The sequence below is a fragment of the Pipistrellus kuhlii genome, unplaced genomic scaffold (assembly GCF_014108245.1).
Source record: "Pipistrellus kuhlii isolate mPipKuh1 unplaced genomic scaffold, mPipKuh1.p scaffold_m20_p_14, whole genome shotgun sequence".
Classification (NCBI taxonomy): Eukaryota; Metazoa; Chordata; class Mammalia; order Chiroptera; family Vespertilionidae; genus Pipistrellus; species Pipistrellus kuhlii.
This window is the reverse complement of record NW_023425449.1, coordinates 38,355,724-38,377,235: the sequence shown is the minus strand read 5'-3', so window position 1 is coordinate 38,377,235 and position 21,512 is coordinate 38,355,724. Positions and strand designations below refer to the sequence as shown.

Genomic DNA, 21,512 nt, shown 5'->3' with positions numbered 1-21,512 from the left:
GGAAAAGACCACGTTGTTCGTTTATTGCCAAAAATGGGTTTTGATTTTTATGTTATCTGGCTCCGTGGCTCCCAATCTAAACTTAGTTCAAGTAAAATGATGATGTTTATCTTTTGACTGCCCCTGCTGGGAATTTCAGACAGCTCCGTGAAGAAATGTGTGAAAGGTTTAACTTAATGGTTCTCCCTCCCTTTTGGTAACCAACAGATGGTAATGTAACATTGAAATAGAAACAGGCCCTTGATGATATAAACATCTGGAAAACGGGATTGACTTGCAATAATACACCTTAAGGAAAATAACTTTTATTATAATGAGCTGTCTTTTTGCGACTCTTAATTGTAAATGGATGTCTGTAGGTTCATCATGGCGTCGGGAAAGGCTCTGGGTAGCCATTCCCACCGAGCCTTCTCACGGTCGGCCTGGCTGAGTACTCAGGCCTTAGTCAGGTAGCAATGGGGCGATACTTTGGAAACATTTTGAGATTCATCGTTGAAAGTGGCTTGCTTTTGTTAGCTATGCTTACATATGTAGTCAAGGTCAATGGAATGCTTTTGTTAGCTATGCTTACATATGTAGTCAAGGTCAATAATTCCTGTTTGGGAAAAGTTCAGATTCCAAAATTTTAAATAAATACCAGGATGATTTCCCTCCCACCCCCATTAAAATGTAATTATGTTTATCACTAGACATGATGACCAAAATATAGCATAATGCAAATATGAGATATGGGGCTTTCCCTAAACAGAAATTTGACACTGTATTATTTTCCAGTTTTAGTTTTGAGTTACCTTTAAAGTAATTGCATCATATAGTGTAATATTTATTAGTAGAATATAGTATTTCTAAACATTAAGATTTTATGTAGCAAACTTCCCCATTAAATATAAATATAACAAAAAGAGTTTGCATTATTATTTAATAGAAGCTCATGTCTGCCATAAATAACAGAGTTCTAGGGACTGTATTTGGATAATAATCTCTTGCTTAGACTCCTAAAAGCACACTACTCTAGCACACTTGGAGACTGTGGCTGTTTTAATTTGCAATTTTTTTTTTTTTACTTCGAATTCCTTTGGCACATACATATACATTCTTAAATCGAGCCAAAATGTTCTTGGAGAAATGAGACAACTGTTTCTTGTGCAGCATGAGTAATCTTCCGAACCACCTGTTGTCTCCCTCAATATGCTGCTTATCCTCGTGTAGGCAGGTATTTATAAACATGCACTTTAGTTCCCATCTTCCCAGTAAGAAAAATCAAAGCTCTTTTTTTTCTCTTCTCTATGAATTGCTTATTTTGAAAGATGTTGATATTTAACATGGCTGATGCCTATCCTCCTCTCTCCATGTATAAAATGTGTGAAACAAATCTTGGGACATATTTTTTAGTAAACCTTTTGCCAGTTCTATTTATATGCTTGTTTAATGTCAATTAGAATGTAAATAGGGGTGTGTGTGTGTGTGTTTTAATTCTTCATAAACAATAAAATGGGTTAAATTGATTTAAAAAGTAATTCAAGTCCTTCATGCCCCTGTGATTTTTGAATGTATCTCTACTAAAGACAGATATTCAGAAAGTCCAACCCATGACATCAAGTTCCCAGGGCCACCCTAGGCACTAAACCTAGAGTCATCTGTTCTGGGCCATAGTCATTTGTCCTCCTGTCTCCAAGGAACCAGAACCAGCAACAATCGACCCACCCCTGGGAACCTGAGTGGGGTCTAGACTAGCCATCTGCTGGGCAGTATGTCTAGGTAGGTGAATAATTTCAGTTGCACAGTTTTCAAAATTAGTAACTGATATATATTTTTTTCCAACAGTGCCCATGAATTCTCTAATCCAGGAGCTCAGGTAAGGTTTGTCCTACATTACTTTTTCTAACATTGATTTGCTTTAATTATTAGAATGTTTTGTATTCAGAATCCCTGTTTTAGTATGAGGAATAAAGCCAATGGGTTTACTCCATGTAGACTCTGTCTATACACCAAAAAGGGGAAACACTATTGATGATTAACCTAAAACGGTTCAAACTTCTCTTGTGATAACAAAACCCACAGCGTTTTTGCTGTAATGTGAGTAATTTTCCACTTTTCTCCGTAGAGTGTGTGCTGCCTCTGTGTACACACCTCACATGTGGTTTGTTTGTGCCGGATGGTAAGTGAAGAACTTGATTAATGGATAACCCACGTTTTAAATTCTTTACTCCTTTTTTTTTTCTTTCTTTAATACTCAGATAATTCTACCAGGTAACCACATGACTTTTTCTAATGTGACTGATAGGCATTGGGGTGGGTCCAAGCATTTCCACCACGTATACTGTAAATGCACCTCAGGTAATATTCTGAAAAGTCCACCTTAATAGGTTTTGCAGAATAAACTCCAATTAGATTTCCTTTCACAGTATCATTGTGAGGTACAGTGTGGTTTTTGAAAAGTATTTATTTATTTGTTTTAAATATATTTTTTTAATTGATTTCAGAGAGCAAGGGAGAGAGAGAGAAACATCAATGATGAGAGAGAATCATTGATGGTCAGCCTTCGGCAGGCCCCCTACTGGGGGATCGAGCCCACAACCTGGGCAGGTGCCCTGAGTGGGAATGGGACCCTGACCACTGAGCCACACCAGCCAGGCTCATGTGGTTGTTTTAAGTACATATTTGAAGATAAACACGTACTGACAATACGTTTCCTGTACTGGCGACACTTTGTAGTGAAATTGTTTTTAGGAACAGGATTAGAACCTTGCCTCTGCTCTAGGTTTACTGTTGCAAGCCCAGAAAGTCCCAGGCCCACTAACTCACCCCACTTTCTGTGAAGACAACAGTGGCCTGTATGTGATCCTCAGGGAAATGTTGGGAAACTGAAGGCTATGTCACAGTGTCTGATCCACGCTGACATTGATCATATGTGCATTCACAGTTCACATAGTTCTTTTTCCAGGCAACTGTGCTCTGTGGTTTCCCCAAGCAAGGACCGAGTTGCTTCTGTTGTCCCAGAATTCATCCTGTCTGTTTTGGTTCACCCACTTCGTGGGACACAAACCCATCAGACCTGAGTACAAGCTTTCACGCTAATGCTCTTCGCTGTGGAAATATTTTAGTGGGGAATCCCTGTCTCCCTGCCTCCATTATCGGCGTAATCATTGAGAATTTTACATGACAAGCTACTTTTCTATGAGAGCAAAGCATAGAGCCTAACCCACACTGAGACAGAATGAAAATATTGAAGTTTTCTGGCTCACTTAAATTCTTGGTTTTAGAATCTGTCCTCATTTAAAAGTCCTATCTGTTTGGAGACTTCATGTTCCCTGTAGAATGATCAAAAGACGGTGACGTGATCAAAGGCCCAGAGTGGGTGAGGTGTTCGCCAGCACGGGGAGCGGCTTCCTCCCGGTCCGCCACAGAAACTGGGCGCCCAGGAGCCCACAGTCCGCTCGCCTGGGCCGTGAAAGTGGTCATCCAGAGTCTTTTTTAGAGACTCCCACTATTCCGAGGGGAGGGGAGAGGCATTTTGAGTGACGTGTCGTGTGTGTGGTAACATGAAAAAGAAAAGAGGATATTGAAAAATGAGTGTGTGCTTTTGGCCAAAGAGAAATATATAATTCATAGAGAAAAGGGAAGGAATTCATAGAGAGAAGCAACCTTGTGGGAAGGGAGGAGGAATGTTTAATAGAACTTTCTGGAGGAATAGGAATTACTATTTAAGTTACTTTATTAGCATTTATTATAATAATAGAACTAATATTTATTGTGATCTTATTGTATGCCAGACATTCTTGAGCATTGTCATTTAATCCTCACAACAACATTATATTAAAAAAAACCAAAACGATGAGAGTTCCAATTTTCAGATGGAAAAAAATGAAACTAAATAGCTTATGTAAATAGTCCAAGATTTCACCACTAGTAAGTAATCCAGTCTTCTGATTCAGAGACCAGTTTCTCAACTCCAAACAAAGCTTTTTGTCCTACACAATTAATAGTACCTGCTTAGATTATAAGTTAAAAAAAAGAAACGGTTCAGCTGGATTTTGAAATTTTATGCTTTAACACTTATGGTGTGTTTCTTCAAGCTTAATTTTCTGAAATTCAAACAAAGAATATGTTTTAATTAAAAATAATAAAACAATATAGTAATAAGTTGTTCTAATTCCCTAAAAATTATTTTTTTTATCAGATATTTAATGTTAGCTAATTTGTTAGACCAACTCAGAAAACTGGTGATAATTGCTGATAAAATTTAGAAACCAAATTAATTCACCTATTTTTCTTGAATAAGAACCAGTTTGTAAAAATTCCCGATTCCTGTTAATTTTATAACTGCTTGTTTTCAACGGAATAATCATGCTTAGGCTGAGTAGACTCCAAGTTGCTGCTGAAATGGATTAAATTGACCCCAGATACAGACCCTAATGATTATTCTATGTAAATTCTTGCAAAAAAGTTATAATTCACTTGCTAGGTTATATTTCTAGTGTCTTTAATTTTGTACAACTTCATTTGTACATTTGAGGCTACACTTGTTCCTCCATTTTTCCCCTCAGGTTTGTGGAGACCTAGAATCCAGAATTTCTTTTGCGTCTGAAATTTGAGTATCTTAGACAAGGTAGCATATTTTCCTCGATATGAAAGTTAAGTCTATTTTACAGAGAACATCGGCAACTTTATTTAGTTTTCCTTTTTAGAATGCATTGAACATGCTATTGCTTCCAGAGATACCACTTACAAAAATACTAAACCAAAAGCAGCTAATTTAAATACACTATATTATTCATGACGCTAATAAAAATTGATACTGACATTCTCATCTTCTTATTATCCTCTATGTCAGCTACTATCATCACCATTAGAAAAGCAATTTATAACCAGAGGCCCACCTTTCATCATATTTCTTATTAGCATTCCCCCGTCTTTCCTCCAACACCATTCGGGTTACAGTTCAGGTGTTGAGAAGGCTCTCTTGACATCTTTCTACATCATGACCATGGGATTATCTTTGCTTTTTGCATTTGTTACTATTATCCTTAATCCGATCCTCATGTTTTGAACCTCCTAACATCGGTCATTGTCTCATGCATTGGAAAAATGTTTTTACACCAGTCCAGCCCCTTTGCTCTAATTAGAAGATATATTCCAGCTCTCGAATGGCTTTCTTATTCTTTTGCCGCAGGGGGTACGGAAAGGCCTGGGGCAACCACAGACCACCCAGTGCTGCCTCTGGCTCAGCCATGTAGTCAAAAACCATGTAGAAAGCCCTAAACTGCCCTGAACTTGGCTCCTGAGTTAAATGTGGATAAAATCATTTGTCCTGACTATCCTGTGAGCTTTTATGGATCCAATTAGACACAGTGCATATTATTTCAACAGGTCACTCAATAGATACATACTGCAGGCCCACTTGATAGCAAACTCAATGCTTAATGCTATGAAAGGCTATGTCATACTATTATATAAATATGGGATAGCATTGTTGTTAATGGGATGTACTTATTAAAGAACAAGCTCTTTTTATTTATTTTCATTCTTGTCAAAAGTCTCCCTAATACATTTTAAGATACTTTCTTACCCTAGTAAATACACTACCATAAACAAAACAATCTCTCTGGAATGATTAAGTCATCTTATGCCTCCAAGTTGCACTCCCTGTATGTTCCCTATGTTTTGTAAAGTATGTCTTAAAGTATATTTTAGAAAAAAAAATACTATTAGGCTTATGAGTAAAAATTCAGAGTGGCATTTCTCAGAAAAGAATCAGAACAAGAAAATATGGTTTATTTACTTTACCTTTTCCCCGTGATAAAATACCTTCACAAGGATATTAATCAATGAGTTATAGGAGTCTAAGGCACTAATATTTCTAGAAATCAGACATTTTCTAAATTGACAAAATGCCACCACTGCAGGCTGTACATGAAAGCTTACTTCACTGTGGCGTTCAAGTTTGCAGAGTTCACTCACGGATATTTTTTTCACCCATCTATTATAGCTTTTATTTTTGTAACACAAATCTTTTAAAAATTTTTTCAAATTAAATTGTTATCTGTGTACATATACCATTGTCCCCCCCTCCTATAAATGCCCTCCCTCCCCAGAGTTTTGTGTCCATTGGTTGTACTTATATACATATATATAAGTCCTTAGGTTGATCTCTTATCTACCCCAGATCTCCCTACCCTTCCCATGGCAATTTGACAGTCTGCTTGTTGCTTTACTGTCTTTATATCTATCTTTTGGTTCATCAGTTTATAATGTTCTTTATTATCCATAAATGAGTGAGGTCATGTGGTGTTTCTCTTTCATTGACTGGCTTATTTCACTCAGCATGATGTTCTCCAATTCCAACCAGGTTGCTGCAAATGATGAGAATTTCTTCTTTTTTATGGCTGCATAATATTCCACTGTGTAGATGTACCATAGTTTTTGGATCCAATCATCTGCTGATGGGCATCTAGGCTGTTTCCAAATCCTAGCTATTATAAATTGTGCTGCTATGAACATAGGGATGCATATATCCTTTCTGATTGGTGTTTCTAGCTTCTTGGGATATATTCCTAGGAGTGGGATTACTGGGTCAAATGGAAGTTCCATTTTCAGTTTTTTGAGGAGGCTCCATACTGTTCTCCATAGTGGTTGCACCAGTCTGCATTCCCACCAGCAGTGCACGAGGGTTCCTTTTTCTTCACAACCTTGCCAACACTTGTCATTTGTTGATTTGTTGATGTTGGCCATTCTGACAGTGTGAGATGGTACTGCATTGTTGTTTTGATTTGCATCTCTCAGATAATTAGTGACTTTGAGAATGTTTTCATGTGCTTCTTGGCCTTCCTTCTGTCTTCTTTTGAAAATATTCTATTTAGATCCATTGCCCATTTTTTAATTGGGTCATTTATCTTCCTTTTATTAAGTTGTATAAGCTGTCTGTAGATGTTGGAGATTAAATCTTTATCAGTGATAACATTTGCAAATATGTTCTCCCATACAGTGGTCTTTCTTGTTGTTTTGTTGATGGTTTCTTTTCTGTAAAAAAGCTTTTTATTTTGATGTAGTCCCATTTGTTTATTTTCTCTTTAGCTTCCATTGCCCTAGGGGCAGTATCAGTGAAGAAGTTCTTTTGGCAAATGTCTGAGATTTTGCTGCCAACACAAATCTTTTTACATAGCAGAATTTGTCCCTCTTGATTGAGGAATGGATATTTCCTTCAATGTTTGTTCACTCACAAACTATAGTCTACCCCCCCACCCCCTTTTTAAAAAAAATATATTTTATTGATTTTTTACAGAGAGGAAGGGAGAGAGATAGAGAGATAGAGAGCTAGAAATGTCAATGAGAGAGAAACATCGACCAGCTGCCTCTTGCACACCCCCTACCGGGGATGTGCCCACAGCCAACGTACGTGCCTCTGACCGGAATCGAACCTGGGACCTTTCAGTCTGCAGACCAACGCTCTACCACTGAGCCCAACCGGTTTCAGCTGTAGTCTACCTTCTATAGGTATTGCAGTGGGAGTGAAATTAAAGATGTCCATGTAATAAACCCAAGGAATTATATACGTTTCAAAGGTCATTAGAAAGAGCATTTATGTAAGGACACATTTTTAACACCATTTTATATGCATCCATAGATGACTCTGTAGCCATGAGTGTATTCTCAGAAAAGTTATTTTCTCAAACAAAATCTCCAAATCTGTCAACTTCCATATGTCACTCGACTGTCTTGCTACTTTGATGCATTGGTAACCAATATACAGAGGTTTCTTTCAACCTGCTGAGCACTTCATAGTGTTGTTTTGGTTGGTATCTTCTCATCTTAATATGCTCTTTGTAAATCTCTGACTCAACACAAAATTATTTAACACTGTTTCTTGTTTCTCATCAACCCTCCGCGAAGGAATGCATTAATTTTAATTCTCAAGCAAAACACTTCATTTCTTGTTATTGTTTAAGTAAACTATAGTCACTTGAATCCCATTTCACTTACATGATATGTTTGTAAACAGTGTTTCTGACATCTTGTAATATTGCTCTTGCTTAAAGCGTGAACTGAAATAAATGTCCCACAATGTTGACAAATCTACTCCCTACAATCAAGCCATGGAGTGCTTTAGCATCTAATATTTTCTTAGAATGGGTTACTATCACAATTCTATTATAAATGCAAACCCTCACTTCGAGTTTGACTGGTTCATGTGGCGGGGTGAACAATGGGGTAATAGCAGGCCTGGGTTCTGGGGCTCTATCAGGGACTAGCTGAGTTACCCTGGAGAAGTGTTCAAATGTCAAGTCTTGCTACCTTCTTGACTAATGAAACCTTTTTTTCTAGAAAGCACCTTAAGTTCTGGCCTCTAAATTTACCTCCCATCCCCTCCCCCATCTCAAAACAAAGCTAAATGTAACCTCTTGCTTTATTCAAACACTAGAAATTCGTGCAAGAGTCCTTTCTTCTCTGGCTGCCCGCACTGGCTTCTCTCTAAGCACCCAGAACCCAGACTTCCCTCACATCCTGGGCTTTGTCCGGAAGGTCATCTAGTCTAATTAGCATATTATGCTTTTATTATTATAGCTATCTTCTGAGTTTATCTTTGCCTTTGAGCCTCTCTTTTGCTACCTTTCACTTTTTTTCCCCCTTTGCATGCTTTCTCTCACTTATGTTCTTCTCCTTGAAAGAGAAAATACTTTTTTCCCTAAGCAATCCCCTCCCCCAAAATGTTGTTCTTTCAAATTCACCACCATACTATTTTCTTCAGGAAATCCATACCTGAGGATGCTTCATGTTTTTCATTTTATAAAATGCTCTTTCCATCTCAAATCTGTGACAGGCTATTCTGGAAAAATTCTTTCCTTCATCTTCCCCATTTGGAATTTGTTCTCATGCCTCAAGGCCAATGATTAATGTCATCTTCTCCATGCGTTCTCCCCATGACCTCCCAGCCTGACGGGTACTTTTTTCCTTGTGTACCCAAAGCTCTTCTTTTCCTGTCTGTCATCAGGCACTTATTACATTTAATCATAGCTATTTTATTATTCATCTCATCCATCTGTCCACTCATGCAAAAGAAAGCAGATCTCTGCCTTTAAGTTTATAGTTTAGGTGGAAAAACAAAAAAAGGAGCGAACTGTAAAAAACCACCTGCACTTTAATCAAATGTAAGTCTTCCTTTTCGATACAGTCAACATTTAAAAAATAAGAAATCTATTTATTTAGTTTTGGCCCTAGTACATGATGCTTCTTGAGAAATATTTTACTTTATATTGTCTATCTGTTTGTTTTGAGAATAAATAATGCAACTAGTAGTTCATTGTAAAGGAATGTCTCATATACCGATTTTCTATAACATCTTTAAAGGGACTGCAACTTCTTTGCTTCTGAATTCTTAGATTAATTTGCTAGTTCTGTCCATTTAAAGTCAAGACGGTTTGCTAACACTGTCTCCTTAACTACAAATCATCCTCCCCTAGCAACAATCATTTCTAATTCATTTTCTTACTGCCAATAAGTGTTTTCCTCTACAAATATATTTCCTGAAAGTATCGAATAGAAAAGTGAGGCTCTCTTATTTTTGTTAACCTCTCCCTTGATCTCATCTGGTCATTTTTGGTCCCAAAAAGAAAACAAAACTGGGATAGAAATGCATCATGCCCTTCCTGGGTCTCCTTGTATGAAGGGATCAGCCACAGAAGTCTGTGGACAGGAGTGGCTGATGCCACAAGATGAAAAAGTGAAGCCACGGCTGGATAGGTGAACACGGACGAAATTGGAGGTGGAGACAGCAAAATACAGAGACTGTAGATAAGAAAGAATATTTGTGGGGCTTTATTTAAAGGTCCTCACAGTGGTTTTCAGCCTGAGGCATGGGAGTTCACTTCTTCTGTGTGGGAGACACACGTGGGTTTTCCCCCAGAGTTGGAGTGGACAGTGTGTCTCCAGGGACCCACTCAAACGCAGGCCAGGGAGTGAAGCGTGGGGGGCACATGCTGGAAATGATGGCACATGTCCCTGAGTGCTGCTCTCCCTCTCTCCCCTGTGTGCAGAGAGGCTGAGGCGCCGGTCACCCGAAGTGTTCATGGTCATTGCCGCGGAGCCGCCAGGGCCCCTGTGTCCTTGTGGGTGAAAGCCAGCAAAGCCTTTTTTCTTTCTTTCTTTCTTTCTTTCCTTCTTTCTTTCTTTCTTTCTTTCTTTCTTTCTTTCTTTCTTTCTTTCTTTCTTTCTTTCTTTCTTTCTCCCTTCCTCCCTCCCTCCCTCCCTCCCTCCCTCCCTCTCTCCCTCCCTCCCTCCCTCCCTCCCTCCCTCCTTCCCTCCCTCCCTCCTTTCCTTCCTTCCTTCCTTCCTTTCTTTCCTCTTTCCTGTGGGATCGCGGGTCTGAGTGTCTGAAAGGCAAGCCGGGCGGGCTCGCTCTCCATGGCCATTTTCAAAGAAATGTGGCCTCCCAACACAACATGCTCCCCCATTTCCTTCCACCTCATGGACTATAGCTTCTTAGTGTTCATTACCAGTTCCCTCTCAACACCCCAAACACCCACCACTCTCACACGTCTTCCTAATCTCCCTGCCTTCCTCCAATCTGACCCCTTCCTCCTCAGACACGTCCTTCCTCTCTTCTCTGCCCCTCATTCTGTATTACCTGTCCTCCTGCTGCCAATGGCCATGCTAACTGTTCCTAATAGACCTGCCTTTCTTCAAGCTGGGGAAAACATTCTTTTGAACATTGAGAAATAATCTGTAGTAAAAACAACAGAAATCGTCAGAAAAAAGAAACTGGAGGATAATGAAAAGGTCAACATTAATAACATCTGTTCTAGATGACAAATATAATATGACTCGCCTCACTAAGAAATGATACAAATATGAATAACACCCGATAAAACTATTTATACATGAATCTCACTTACAAGCAGCAAATGTCAAAGAGAAAGAAGCCACCATATTATATTCTAATATGCAAGGTAGGGTTATCTATTGCATGAAAAAAAATTAATTCTTACATCAAAAGTTTGAATTTATGTTAAGCTCCAATCTCGGTTATTCTCAATAACACCCCCCAGAGCCTTCTCCTTAGGAAGAGTTCATGTATGTACATCTTGGGGGAAAAGAAAAAAACATGTTCATACTAGAGAACAGAAGGGCACCTATACTTCATTCATTACGGTATTAATTAGGCCCCTGATGTTGATTTCAAGCCTTACCTACTCCATTAACTCAGAGTTACTCACAGGGCCCTGGTCTGAGTGTTTCTGGGAGGGACTGACCTGCAGTAACGAAGAAGGGCCAACCCCCATCATTAATTAGTTAATGATTCTCACTTTGTGAATAAATGAGATCATTTTGATTAATAAAGATGTGCTTGCATCACACACAGAATGGGAACTTGATGTTTGATAGATTTGGGTATGGCAGAATAGAGATAATGCCCTTATCGGTTGATCACAATAAACGTCTCCCCCTCAGAGTTCTCTAGCGCAGATGATCTGGAGTTTATCCACATGATCACAGATTAGATATTAACCACCTTTGTCATTTTTGTCCAGAAATAGTTTAGAGCTGACCCTTTTCTATGCGCGCTTTACAGTCACCATCACTTACTTGATTCTGATGATGTCCCCCTTCAAAAACGGGGGCTGGAATCGAGCTTTTGAAATGGAATTTCGCCAGCGCCTGGACAGTGGCTCTGCATTCTCTTCCACAGCCGTGCAGTTCTCATTCCCGTTCGTCAGTTGCTGCAATTCCCCCTGACCTCTGAGTGTTGTGAGGAAGTTCACTGTTTCTCCTCCCGTTGGAAGTGTGCAGGAAAGGGCCCTGCTTCTCCTCCCACTGCACCAAGTGCGTGCACAGGGCCCCGGCGACACCCCCAGACTCTCCATGACCTCCAGCAAGCCCCCAGCACGGCGCTACACACACCCCAGGGAAGTCTAGACCAGGCACAAAGTTAGGAGCGGACATATCACCAGGCAAAATAAGCGAGGACGCTGGCTGACTGCATGGCAGGGGGGGTGACGGTTTTCTGTGCCACTCACGAAGATACTTGCACTCAAGATTTATGTCTTTTTCCTTTCGAGTTTGAGGTTTGGGGCTTAAAACCCCTTTTCCGCCGGGAAAGAGCTGAGCCGGTGTGGCTGGATCTTCCACAGAAAGCAGGAGGGACTCTGGCAGACTGTGCCGTTCTGTAGACTCAGCCTAGGGAAGAGGGAGGGGAGGGGGAACACCTTCCAGTCCCCCTACTTAAGCAGTACCTTGATCTTTGGCTTTTAAAAATGTAACCAATTTTGAAAGCATAATATGCCAACGAAATTTCTGCTGGCAGCACAATCTATAATAATAAAAGGGCAATATGCTAATTAGACCGGACGTCATTCTGGATGTCCTTCCTGAGGAGGCTGGGCTGGAGGGAAGCCAGCCCGGGTCCCGGGTGTCTGCGGGCAGCTGGAGGACGGGAGCCTGGGTCCTGGGTGCGGGAGGGAAGCTGGTGCCAGAAGCTGGGGAAAGGAAGGCCTATGCTTGCATACATTATCATGCACCGGGCCTCTAGTTTCTATGTAAAGTTCTATAAACTACTGTGCGAGAGAAATTAAAGGGGTGGTACATTTTATTTTCTTCTAAAACTAGGTATTTGTGAATATATATGGGCTTATCATATGCTAACAAAAATACAGTATTTTTATCTTCATTATTTTAAAAATTTCACAGGCGTCATTCTTATTTTATTGTTAGGAATACAAGTTCAAGCCAAAAAAAAAAAAAAAAAAGGTATTCAGATGATTGACTAATTAATTAAAGTAAAAAGAGTCACTTTAAATTTGATTTTATAATTGCATTTAACCTGCATTGTCAAGATGCTGTTCTTATTCAACCACATTTAATTTTTAGCAAATCCAATCTGCAGTAGGTCAGCGAAGATGCCGTCATGGACGGAATTTGCCGATGATGTTTTGTGGGATGCCCTCTCTCGAGCTCCCTGTGGGCTGTGCTATGACGGAGAGCGGTAGCATTTGCACAGTCCCCAGGAAGGCTATATAGACTGCCATTTTCCCCTTATTATCGGGGTGTTAACCGCTCCTGGTTCTGCTCTCTTAGGGCGGTGGGAAAGAACATATTTGTCCTGTTAGAGCTACAAAACACACACTTAAGTCTGTTAATCTGCTGAAGTAAACATCACGTATTTTGGTCTAGCAGAAAGGACTATTATCTGTTTGAGTTTGTGGCAGTCCACTGTTGATTGCCAGGACCAATCTCATGGGGGTCCACACTTGTAAACTTAATGGGAAAAATGATAGGGGACATCCAACCAAGAGTTTTCTAAGTTTTAAGGGTGGCATTAACCTTTGCCATTCCTTCTAGAATATAATGTTGTAGGTTTACTATTTTGGTGCTGGGAAGGGAGACGTTTTAGAGGGTCCCACTTAGGGTTCCTACTTTATTAGCCAAGAAGCAAATGCCTATATATATTTGTGTTTCCCTGGAGATGAAGGAGCCTGAACACCTCATCCCATGTGTATCAGTTCTTTTGTGATGTGCCTGCCCATGGTTTTTGCTACTTTTTAAAATTGATTGCCATTTTCTTAATTATCTGGAAGATTTTTAAAGTATTCTGTATATGAGTTAGAAGAAACGTTTCCCACTCAGTAGCTTATTTTTTTACTCTTACTGGTCTTCAAAAAAAAAAAAATGGTTTTGAAGGGCATAATGGAAGGAGGTATTATACATATCCTAAGAGCAGAGCTCAATGAATCTTCACAATGTAAACATGCTTGTGTCAACAGATGAAGAATCAGAATATTGATAGGAAGCACTGGTCTCAGTTGATGAATGTAATGTCTTTAATTTTAAGCCATTCTAATTAGTCTTTTCCTTAAAACTAGTGCTTTTTATAATATTCACTAAGGTCATGAGGATATTGTTGCACATTTTTTTTTTTAGTAGCTTTAAATCCAGACTTTTCCTGGAATTATTTCTTATATCTGCTATACAGTAGAAGTCAAGGTTTTTTCAGATAGGTATCCCAGTGACATGGCGCTATTCATTAAAGTAACAGCCCCTTCCCAAATGACACCTTTGTCATAAATTGACCACATATGTGTGAGGCTATGACTGGACCCAATAGATGGAGCATCTACCTCTTCAGTCTCATTGATCTATTTGTTGATGCTTGCTGCAATAACACCCTATCTTAAGTATTACAGATTTATGAGAAACTTTGACATCCAAGACAATAAGTCTTTCAACTTTGTTCTTGTTCTTCTTTGAGATGATCTTTGCTATTCATGGAGCTTTTCATTTTCATACAAATTTTAGAATTAACTTGTTAATTTCTAAAAAAAAATTATTCTTGAGATTTTTTTTTTCCTGGGGACTGTATTAAATCTAAAAGATAAGTTTCGGGAGAATTCAAATTGTACAATATTGGGCCCTTTATTCCATGAATATTTTATACTTCTCTATTTGTCTTTAATTTTCTCAAAATGTTACTTGTTTTGCATTCACTTTATACATATTTTGTTATATTTATTCCTAGGTATTTATTTCTATATAGTATAGTTTTATTTTTAAATTATTATTTCTAATTTTTATTGCTTCTTTATAGAAATGCAAATAATTTTCTAAAGTGACTTTACTAAATTCACCTCTTTATTTTAGCGTTTTATCTATCGATTCTTTTGGGTTTTCCTCAAACATAATCATGCCTCTGAAAAAATAATAGTTTAAGTTTTTCTTTTTCCATCACCATATACTTTTTTATTTTCTTTTTAATTCAAATTTATAGTTTTTGCTACCTCCCCATAAGTCTGTAGTATTCTGCCTAGATAGAAGAAATCAGTAGAAATACCAACTATGAAATTTCCATGGAAATATTGGAGCATGTAAATAATTTCTTTGGACTCAGGGATTAATAACTTCCAAATCACTTTTGTTATATTCTTTTGGTGAAATGTTGTCATAATATATCTATTGCTGAAGCTACATTTTTAAATATGTTAAGATATTTTCTGGTAACTTGCATTGAGAATTGATTACTCTGGAAAATAAACTAGAAAACTGTTCTGGAGCCCAGAACTTAATGGACAAATGTTGGGGGTTACAGTTCCCTAATTTGTTGTACTCTTTTTTCTGAAATCTGAAAAATTAATGAATTTGACTTCTAAATATATTTTCAGCACTGACTTGTTCATTCATGTTATCTAATTACTGTTTTCCTCAGTCATTTGTTAAATAAAAATTCAGTCATATGTTGTCATCAGAGGGAATGTGATTTCCAATTAGTATTTGAGTTTCTAAATGGAAGCATTTATTAAAGATGTAACCAAAACACTTCCTTTGGGTAAAAATGCAGATATGTTACAGATATTTTAATAAAATCGCAACCATAGCTTTGCAGTGTGGCATTGAAAGGTATTTGGTGCGTTGATAAAGTTCCCTGGAGGACTCTGGATGTTTCGAGCAACAGTTTGATTGAATAGAACAATAAATGCAGGGGTCTTTTTCTCTTTCTTTCTCATCGACTAGAAAAATATAGATAATAGAGCTCATTTATTTCCTTAACATTTCAGAGCTCCGCAGATGGGAAAACACAACCCAGTGGAAATTATTTCTGGCAACCTTGGGAAGATATGTTAGCATTTTGTGACATTTCTTTCAGTGACATGTAAAGCATGGCTTTCCCTCATTGCAGTGTCACAGTGAAGTGTCACAATAAAGCCAAAATAGTGTGCCCTCTGGGAAAACGAGGGAAAGGGACCATTTTCCACACGCACACAAAGGGTAATATTGATTACAAAGCCTTTCCATTTTAACTCCAAATGCTGTCCGGGGCCGTGGCTACTTTGCAACAGAGAAGTGCACGGAGTGTGAGATTTAAAGCAACTGTTATGTATAAATCGGATGTAATTTATGTAAATATAAATTATGTGTAAAAAGAGGAAAGTGCCTTTATGGATAGGCAAGCAGGCATAAATCTGCACAGTGTGTTGGGGAGGGAGTGTGTGTTGTTGCAGAGCGGGGAGCTCAGCCTGATGTTGATGGAGTCCAAAGAGCACTGATCTGGGAGTCAGACCAGCTCTAATCTGTCCTATTTCTGCTCTTACCAGCCCGGATGTTACCTTCCACCTACAGCATGTGATATAAAAAGTGTTTTTCCAAAAGATTCAATGACATGTTACAGATTACACAGCTAACATTACTTAAGGGACATCATACCCAGTGCATCAAGTGCCCTAACATTATTTCCAGTTAAATGTGTGTACTTTTGCTAAAACCTTGCATTTCCTCTTCGTCTTCAACACCGTTATTATTTGGATCCAAATACTGATCTTGAGTTTTATCGCCATTAAATGACACCTCATGAGTTTCATTCCACTGCTCCATCTCTGGACACTTTGGGGGGGGGGGGGGTTAATTACATTTCCCAGCATGCTTTTCATGACTGTAAGTCAGCAGCACCCCCAGAGTGCATGGACATCATAGATGTCTGCACCCCAATCCTGGAGCAACGCCCGGAGGCAGGCAGCTTCCTTCCGGTTAGAGGGGTGGCTGGTTCATTCTGGCACCACTTCACCCCACTGTCACGTGCACACGGAAACCCCCCAAGTTCATTGCTCTGATTTGGCAACACGCAGGAGGGAGCCTGAGCCTTGGGGCCCGCAGACTGGGATTTAAATATCAGCACCACCAATGACTGGATGTATGATTTGGGGAATGTAATTTGACTTTGTAAGTACGTGTAGGTAACAATGTTAACAAGACTCCGTTTGTAGGGTGTTACAGGTAGTAGATGTGTAGTCCCATTCATCACCCCAACCATGGAAGAAAAACGACATTTTCTTGACCGACCAGTTCTTTTTAACCATCCCGACCTCCGCATGTCTCCTTGATTTGTGTTTCCAGGACTGACATGTCTTCATCTTCATAAACTTTCTCAGCCTCTTTCCATTGTTATGCTTAAATTGGATTTAAGAATCCACTTTCCCCCCTTGCTTTAATATCTGAGTGACATTTTTTAGGACTCTCTTTCATTTTGTCTATAAAGCTTCTTAGGTTGAGATAATGGTTTAGCGGGCTTGTATTTCTTCTGAGCATCTTTGATGGAAATTCACTTGAAGTAGGAGACTTCATTTAGGAAATTTCTTGAACTCTTTTTTTTTTAAATCTAACTAGGAAATTTATTCTCTTTGTTATTTATTTATTTTTTTTCTGTCCCTCCTTCTTTAAAGGTCAATCTCCTTGACAAAGAAGGCAAGGGGCAGGGTAGTTCGGTGTCTCTGAGCTTGGTCTCATTCTATCATAACCACATTTGTAGGCTCTTTTCTTTGACAAATTGGTAGGTTCTGGCCCATTAGTTTCTGTTTGCTGCAGTCTTCTTATAAAGGCACCTGTTTGCTCTCTGGTTATTTTATCTTTTGCTCCATCTTCTGTACATGGTCAGTTTAAATTTGAGCTCCCAAGAGAAATTTTACACAAGCACATTAGCTTATTTAGGCACTATACCCTTCTCTTTCTCAGAATAATTTTAAATTCTTCTATTTTAATCTATTTTTGAGGGATTTCTAACCATCTTAAGTGATCTTTCCTTCGAGAATCTTTTTTCCCCGTAGAAAAAATAGTATTTTTTCTTCTGGTATTTTAAAAAAAATCTACTCTTTGAAATCGAAGGATTCATGTATAACTATAATCAAGTAATCCTCATGAATGGGCCACCATCTTTGCATTGATGTTTCTAAGAGAACAACTTAAGGCCTTTGTCTATTTAGTAACATGACTGAGCATTTCATCAGCTTTTTAGTGACAGAGTAAAGAATAACGTATTACTTTGAGGCTCACTGCTGCCTAAACCCTCTGCTCTTCTTGTATCTTGCCAAGAGAATGCTCGTCTTAGCTTCAATGCATAAAGTGATCTACAGTAAATCTGAGTGAGCTGTTTGCAGAAAATCTATTTGAAAGGGCCATGCACAGGAGCATTTTCAAATAAAACGATATGAAAACAGGAGTAAGAATAAATTGTTGTCCATTTTTGTGAAATCCAATCTTATTTCTCCTCCTTTTATGTGTTTGTTCTGTGTGCTAAAAGGGTGAGAATTAAAAAATAGAATGCCACATAGCATCTTTTCACTTTTTTGGGGTGAGGGGTCTTCTGGAGATGGGCTAATTAAATGCTCATAATGTCCCCTTTCCTTCTCCTTTCTTTCAACTCAAAGCTCAAGATGTGGCATCCCAAGTTTGATGTGCAACTGTGGCAGAGATAAGCAGTTTGGGTAACAAACAACTATTGAAAAACCTTGCAATTTATCCACGTTGGACATGTGATTTTTTGTTTTTGTTTTTGTATCCATTGGTAATTTTTCACATTAGCTGTTTCTCGGGATTAGCCGGCCAGTGCAAATCTTGTTTCATCCTTCTCTGGGTATTTAGTGTAGTGCCAAGCAAAGCACAGATTAACATATGCTTACTCAGGATTAAGGATGATTTTTTTTTTTTTTTTAAAACCCTCTTTGATAGTCAGTAAAATAGAATCCATAATCGATTCAGTGGATGGGCTGTTTTCTTTCATGCCAACCACAAACCCTGAACTTTTAGTTCCAAGTTCCCATGAACTTGGAGTCATACTCATGAACATCAAAAGGCAAATAGCAGTATACTCTTTCACCATGTTCTTCATTTGCCTCAATCACTGCAGCATGGCATATGATTGCTCCGCGGCAAAGAAGAGGAGAGCTGAAGAGCAGGCCTCAGGTGTCCCTATCAATAAGAGAAAGTCCCTGCTGATGAAGCCCAGACATTACAGCCCAAACGTGAACGGCCAGGAGGGGCTTGATACCAGGACGGAGGCGGAGGAGGACAACGGCCTGCTGGGGACCAACGCTCACCCGACCACAGGTAGCAAGGAGGGGCCCAAGCTCTGTATCTGCTCTGAGGCCCCGAAGACTCAGTCTGAGCTTCTGGAGAGCACACACAGCTTGTGTGTCTGAATTTGGAAGCAAATTAATTATTTATTTCATGTTGGATCCATTTGTTGAGGGCTGATTTTTATCTGTGACTATGGGATGTCTAAAGATAAGCGTGGGGGAGGCCTTGCCCTGAGTTCATTTTCAAAATTCGGGGTTGGACTGTGCCTCTTTTTGAAGAATATAAGAGACACTAAGCCTGAAAGCTGATGAATACCTTGACTCCCAAATAAGGTAGATGTCTAATGCCTGAAAGAACCTTTCAAAATAAAAGGACAGATTTAATCTTGAGGAGATGTAAGATATGATATACATGAATAAAACATATTTTTGTTATATATATGTATATATACACATACACACACACACACACACACACACACATATATATATATATATATATATATATATATATATATATACCCTCAAAATATAATTAGTGATAACATGGACCAATGCAGGTGGAATGCAACCTTAATTTTTTCAACATTAAAAAAAATATAGCAACGGATTGCAGAAGCACATAAAGTTGGCTATCTAGCTTTTCCCTCTAGAAAAATGATATAGAAAATTTGTTACTGTGCCCAGTATTTCCAAACTATTTCCAAACTAAGATCAATTTAATTTACCTATAAGCACACATTATGTTTCACAAATTCAGTTCTTCACTCATTAAATGCTGTTTGCATTACAAGTTATATGTAGTTACAATTTCAGAATTTTAGGATGTTTGTCCATAGTTCATAGTTACTCCCAGTAGTCACCGTGCCTCTGGGAGTCAGAATACTACCAACCACATTGTGCATGAGGCTGAAGTTAAAGGACATTCAAAGTATCTCAAAAATTATATTAAAAAAAAGAAATATAAAGCTTGACATATTAGAAAATGAAATTAGGTATTCTGAATCAAATACACATTTTTTTTTCTAAATGTGACTTTATAGGAATCAAAATATACCAAATGAATTGTTATTTGAAAAATAAGTATCCTATATAATAAAGAACTAATATGCTAATTAGATCGAACAGCGGAATGACCTTCTGGACGAAGTCAGGGCTGAATTTCATGCATCAGGCCTCTAGTATATTATACAAACCAAAGGCAACAAGAGTGTTAGATCATAAATATCTATTTTGTGTAGAAAGATAGTAATAGCAATAGGTGACAACAGAAAAGATGTAAAAGCATATGAAAGATGAGTGTGCACAAATCTCAGATCGCACTCAATAGATCTCCAGCAATCTTGGCTTACAAGTAGTTTGAGATTCTATAGTTAAAAAAATATTTATATTCTGATTTGATGATGTTTAAGTAAATGTCCTGACTTTCCTATATTTAACATGTGGCTTAAAGCCTCATGGCTCATCTGTAAATTATAATCATATTTGACTTTTTTTTTCATTTGTTTCCTTGAGTTGGTTAGATTTTTGTTGATTCATGAAAATTGCAGATAGAATCTAGAAAGCCCTTGAATCAGTGTGGTTGGACTTGGACTGTATCTGCCCACTGATGGTGTAACCATTGTAGATGCTTAGTATTTACCAAGAAAATAGACTGTCAAAAGGTGCTCAGTTAAAATTTCAGTTATAAGTGCTGATGGACATCTATTTGCAGGTTCACAAATGCTACCTATTTTTTTATACTTAGTGCAGAATCATGACTAATAACAATGAATATGCTGAAATTCCAGAAGTAGTGGCCATTATTGTTGAAATTTTAATATATTATTTTTCTTAGTAGAATTTTTTTTTAAAAATTTCTTTATTAAGGTATTATATATGTGTCCTTATCCCCCCATTATCCCCTCAACCCCCTCACTCGTGTCCTCACCCCCCTGTTGTCTGTGTCCATTTATATTCTTGGCAACTAAGTTATATCACTTAAGCAACCCAGCAATGACATGTGTGTGATTATGGACACAATTTTACAGACATGATGATTAAGGGCCAAGGAGATCGAATGCTTAAGGTAATGCAGCTTGTCAGCGTTGAAAAGGACATAATTAGGAAACAACTGAAGAATAAGCAAAATAACTAGCTAGCCACGCTTCAGCGTCTAACTCTCCCCAAGCCCCGACCCCCCTCAGAAAGCAGACTGCGCAAAGTTTCTGCAACATTAGGTCAACGTTTTCAGAAATGACAGGTCACAGATGCTCCTTTCTCTGGTCAAAAGAGCAAAACTCTAAGTTTTCTTCAGCCCTTTGAGCAAGTTACCCCCACCCTTGGCAGGAGAGAGAGCTAAGCTGGTCCCCAGGCCCCAGGGCCAGGGCTTCTCCTCTCTCATCTCCTTGACTGCTGGTGCTCCAAGGCTTTCCCCCGGCCATGTGTGCGCCCCCTTGTGTCTTCAGGGAGCAGTGCAGGTGCTGGAGAGGGCCTAGTGCTCCTGGGAGTTCAGGTAACGAGCTTGTATCCACTTAATGTCAAAACTACACCCTGTGCCTTCCATGTGCTAAGCAAGCTCCATCTCGCTTACGTGGAGGCTCCATGTAGTCTGTCTACACCCGTGGTCGGCGAACCGAGACTCGCAAGCCACATGCGGCTCTTGGCCCTTGAGTGTGGCTCTTCCACAAAATACCACGGCCTGGG

The 21,512-nt window shown here is 38.8% G+C and overlaps 1 protein-coding gene across 6 annotated transcripts in view; it reads left to right on the top strand.

Moving 5' to 3' along the window:
• The window catches only part of ST18 (ST18 C2H2C-type zinc finger transcription factor), a 122,042-nt gene that overhangs the window by 44,118 nt on the left and 56,412 nt on the right, over window positions 1–21,512 (top strand). For all 6 annotated transcript variants that reach the window (XM_045581494.1, XM_045581492.1, XM_045581495.1 and 3 more), the window contains 2 exons: window positions 1,825–1,855; window positions 18,659–18,858. In XM_045581494.1, the coding sequence (XP_045437450.1) occupies window positions 1,825–1,855; window positions 18,659–18,858 (231 nt within the window). The remainder of the gene's footprint in view (window positions 1–1,824; window positions 1,856–18,658; window positions 18,859–21,512) is intronic.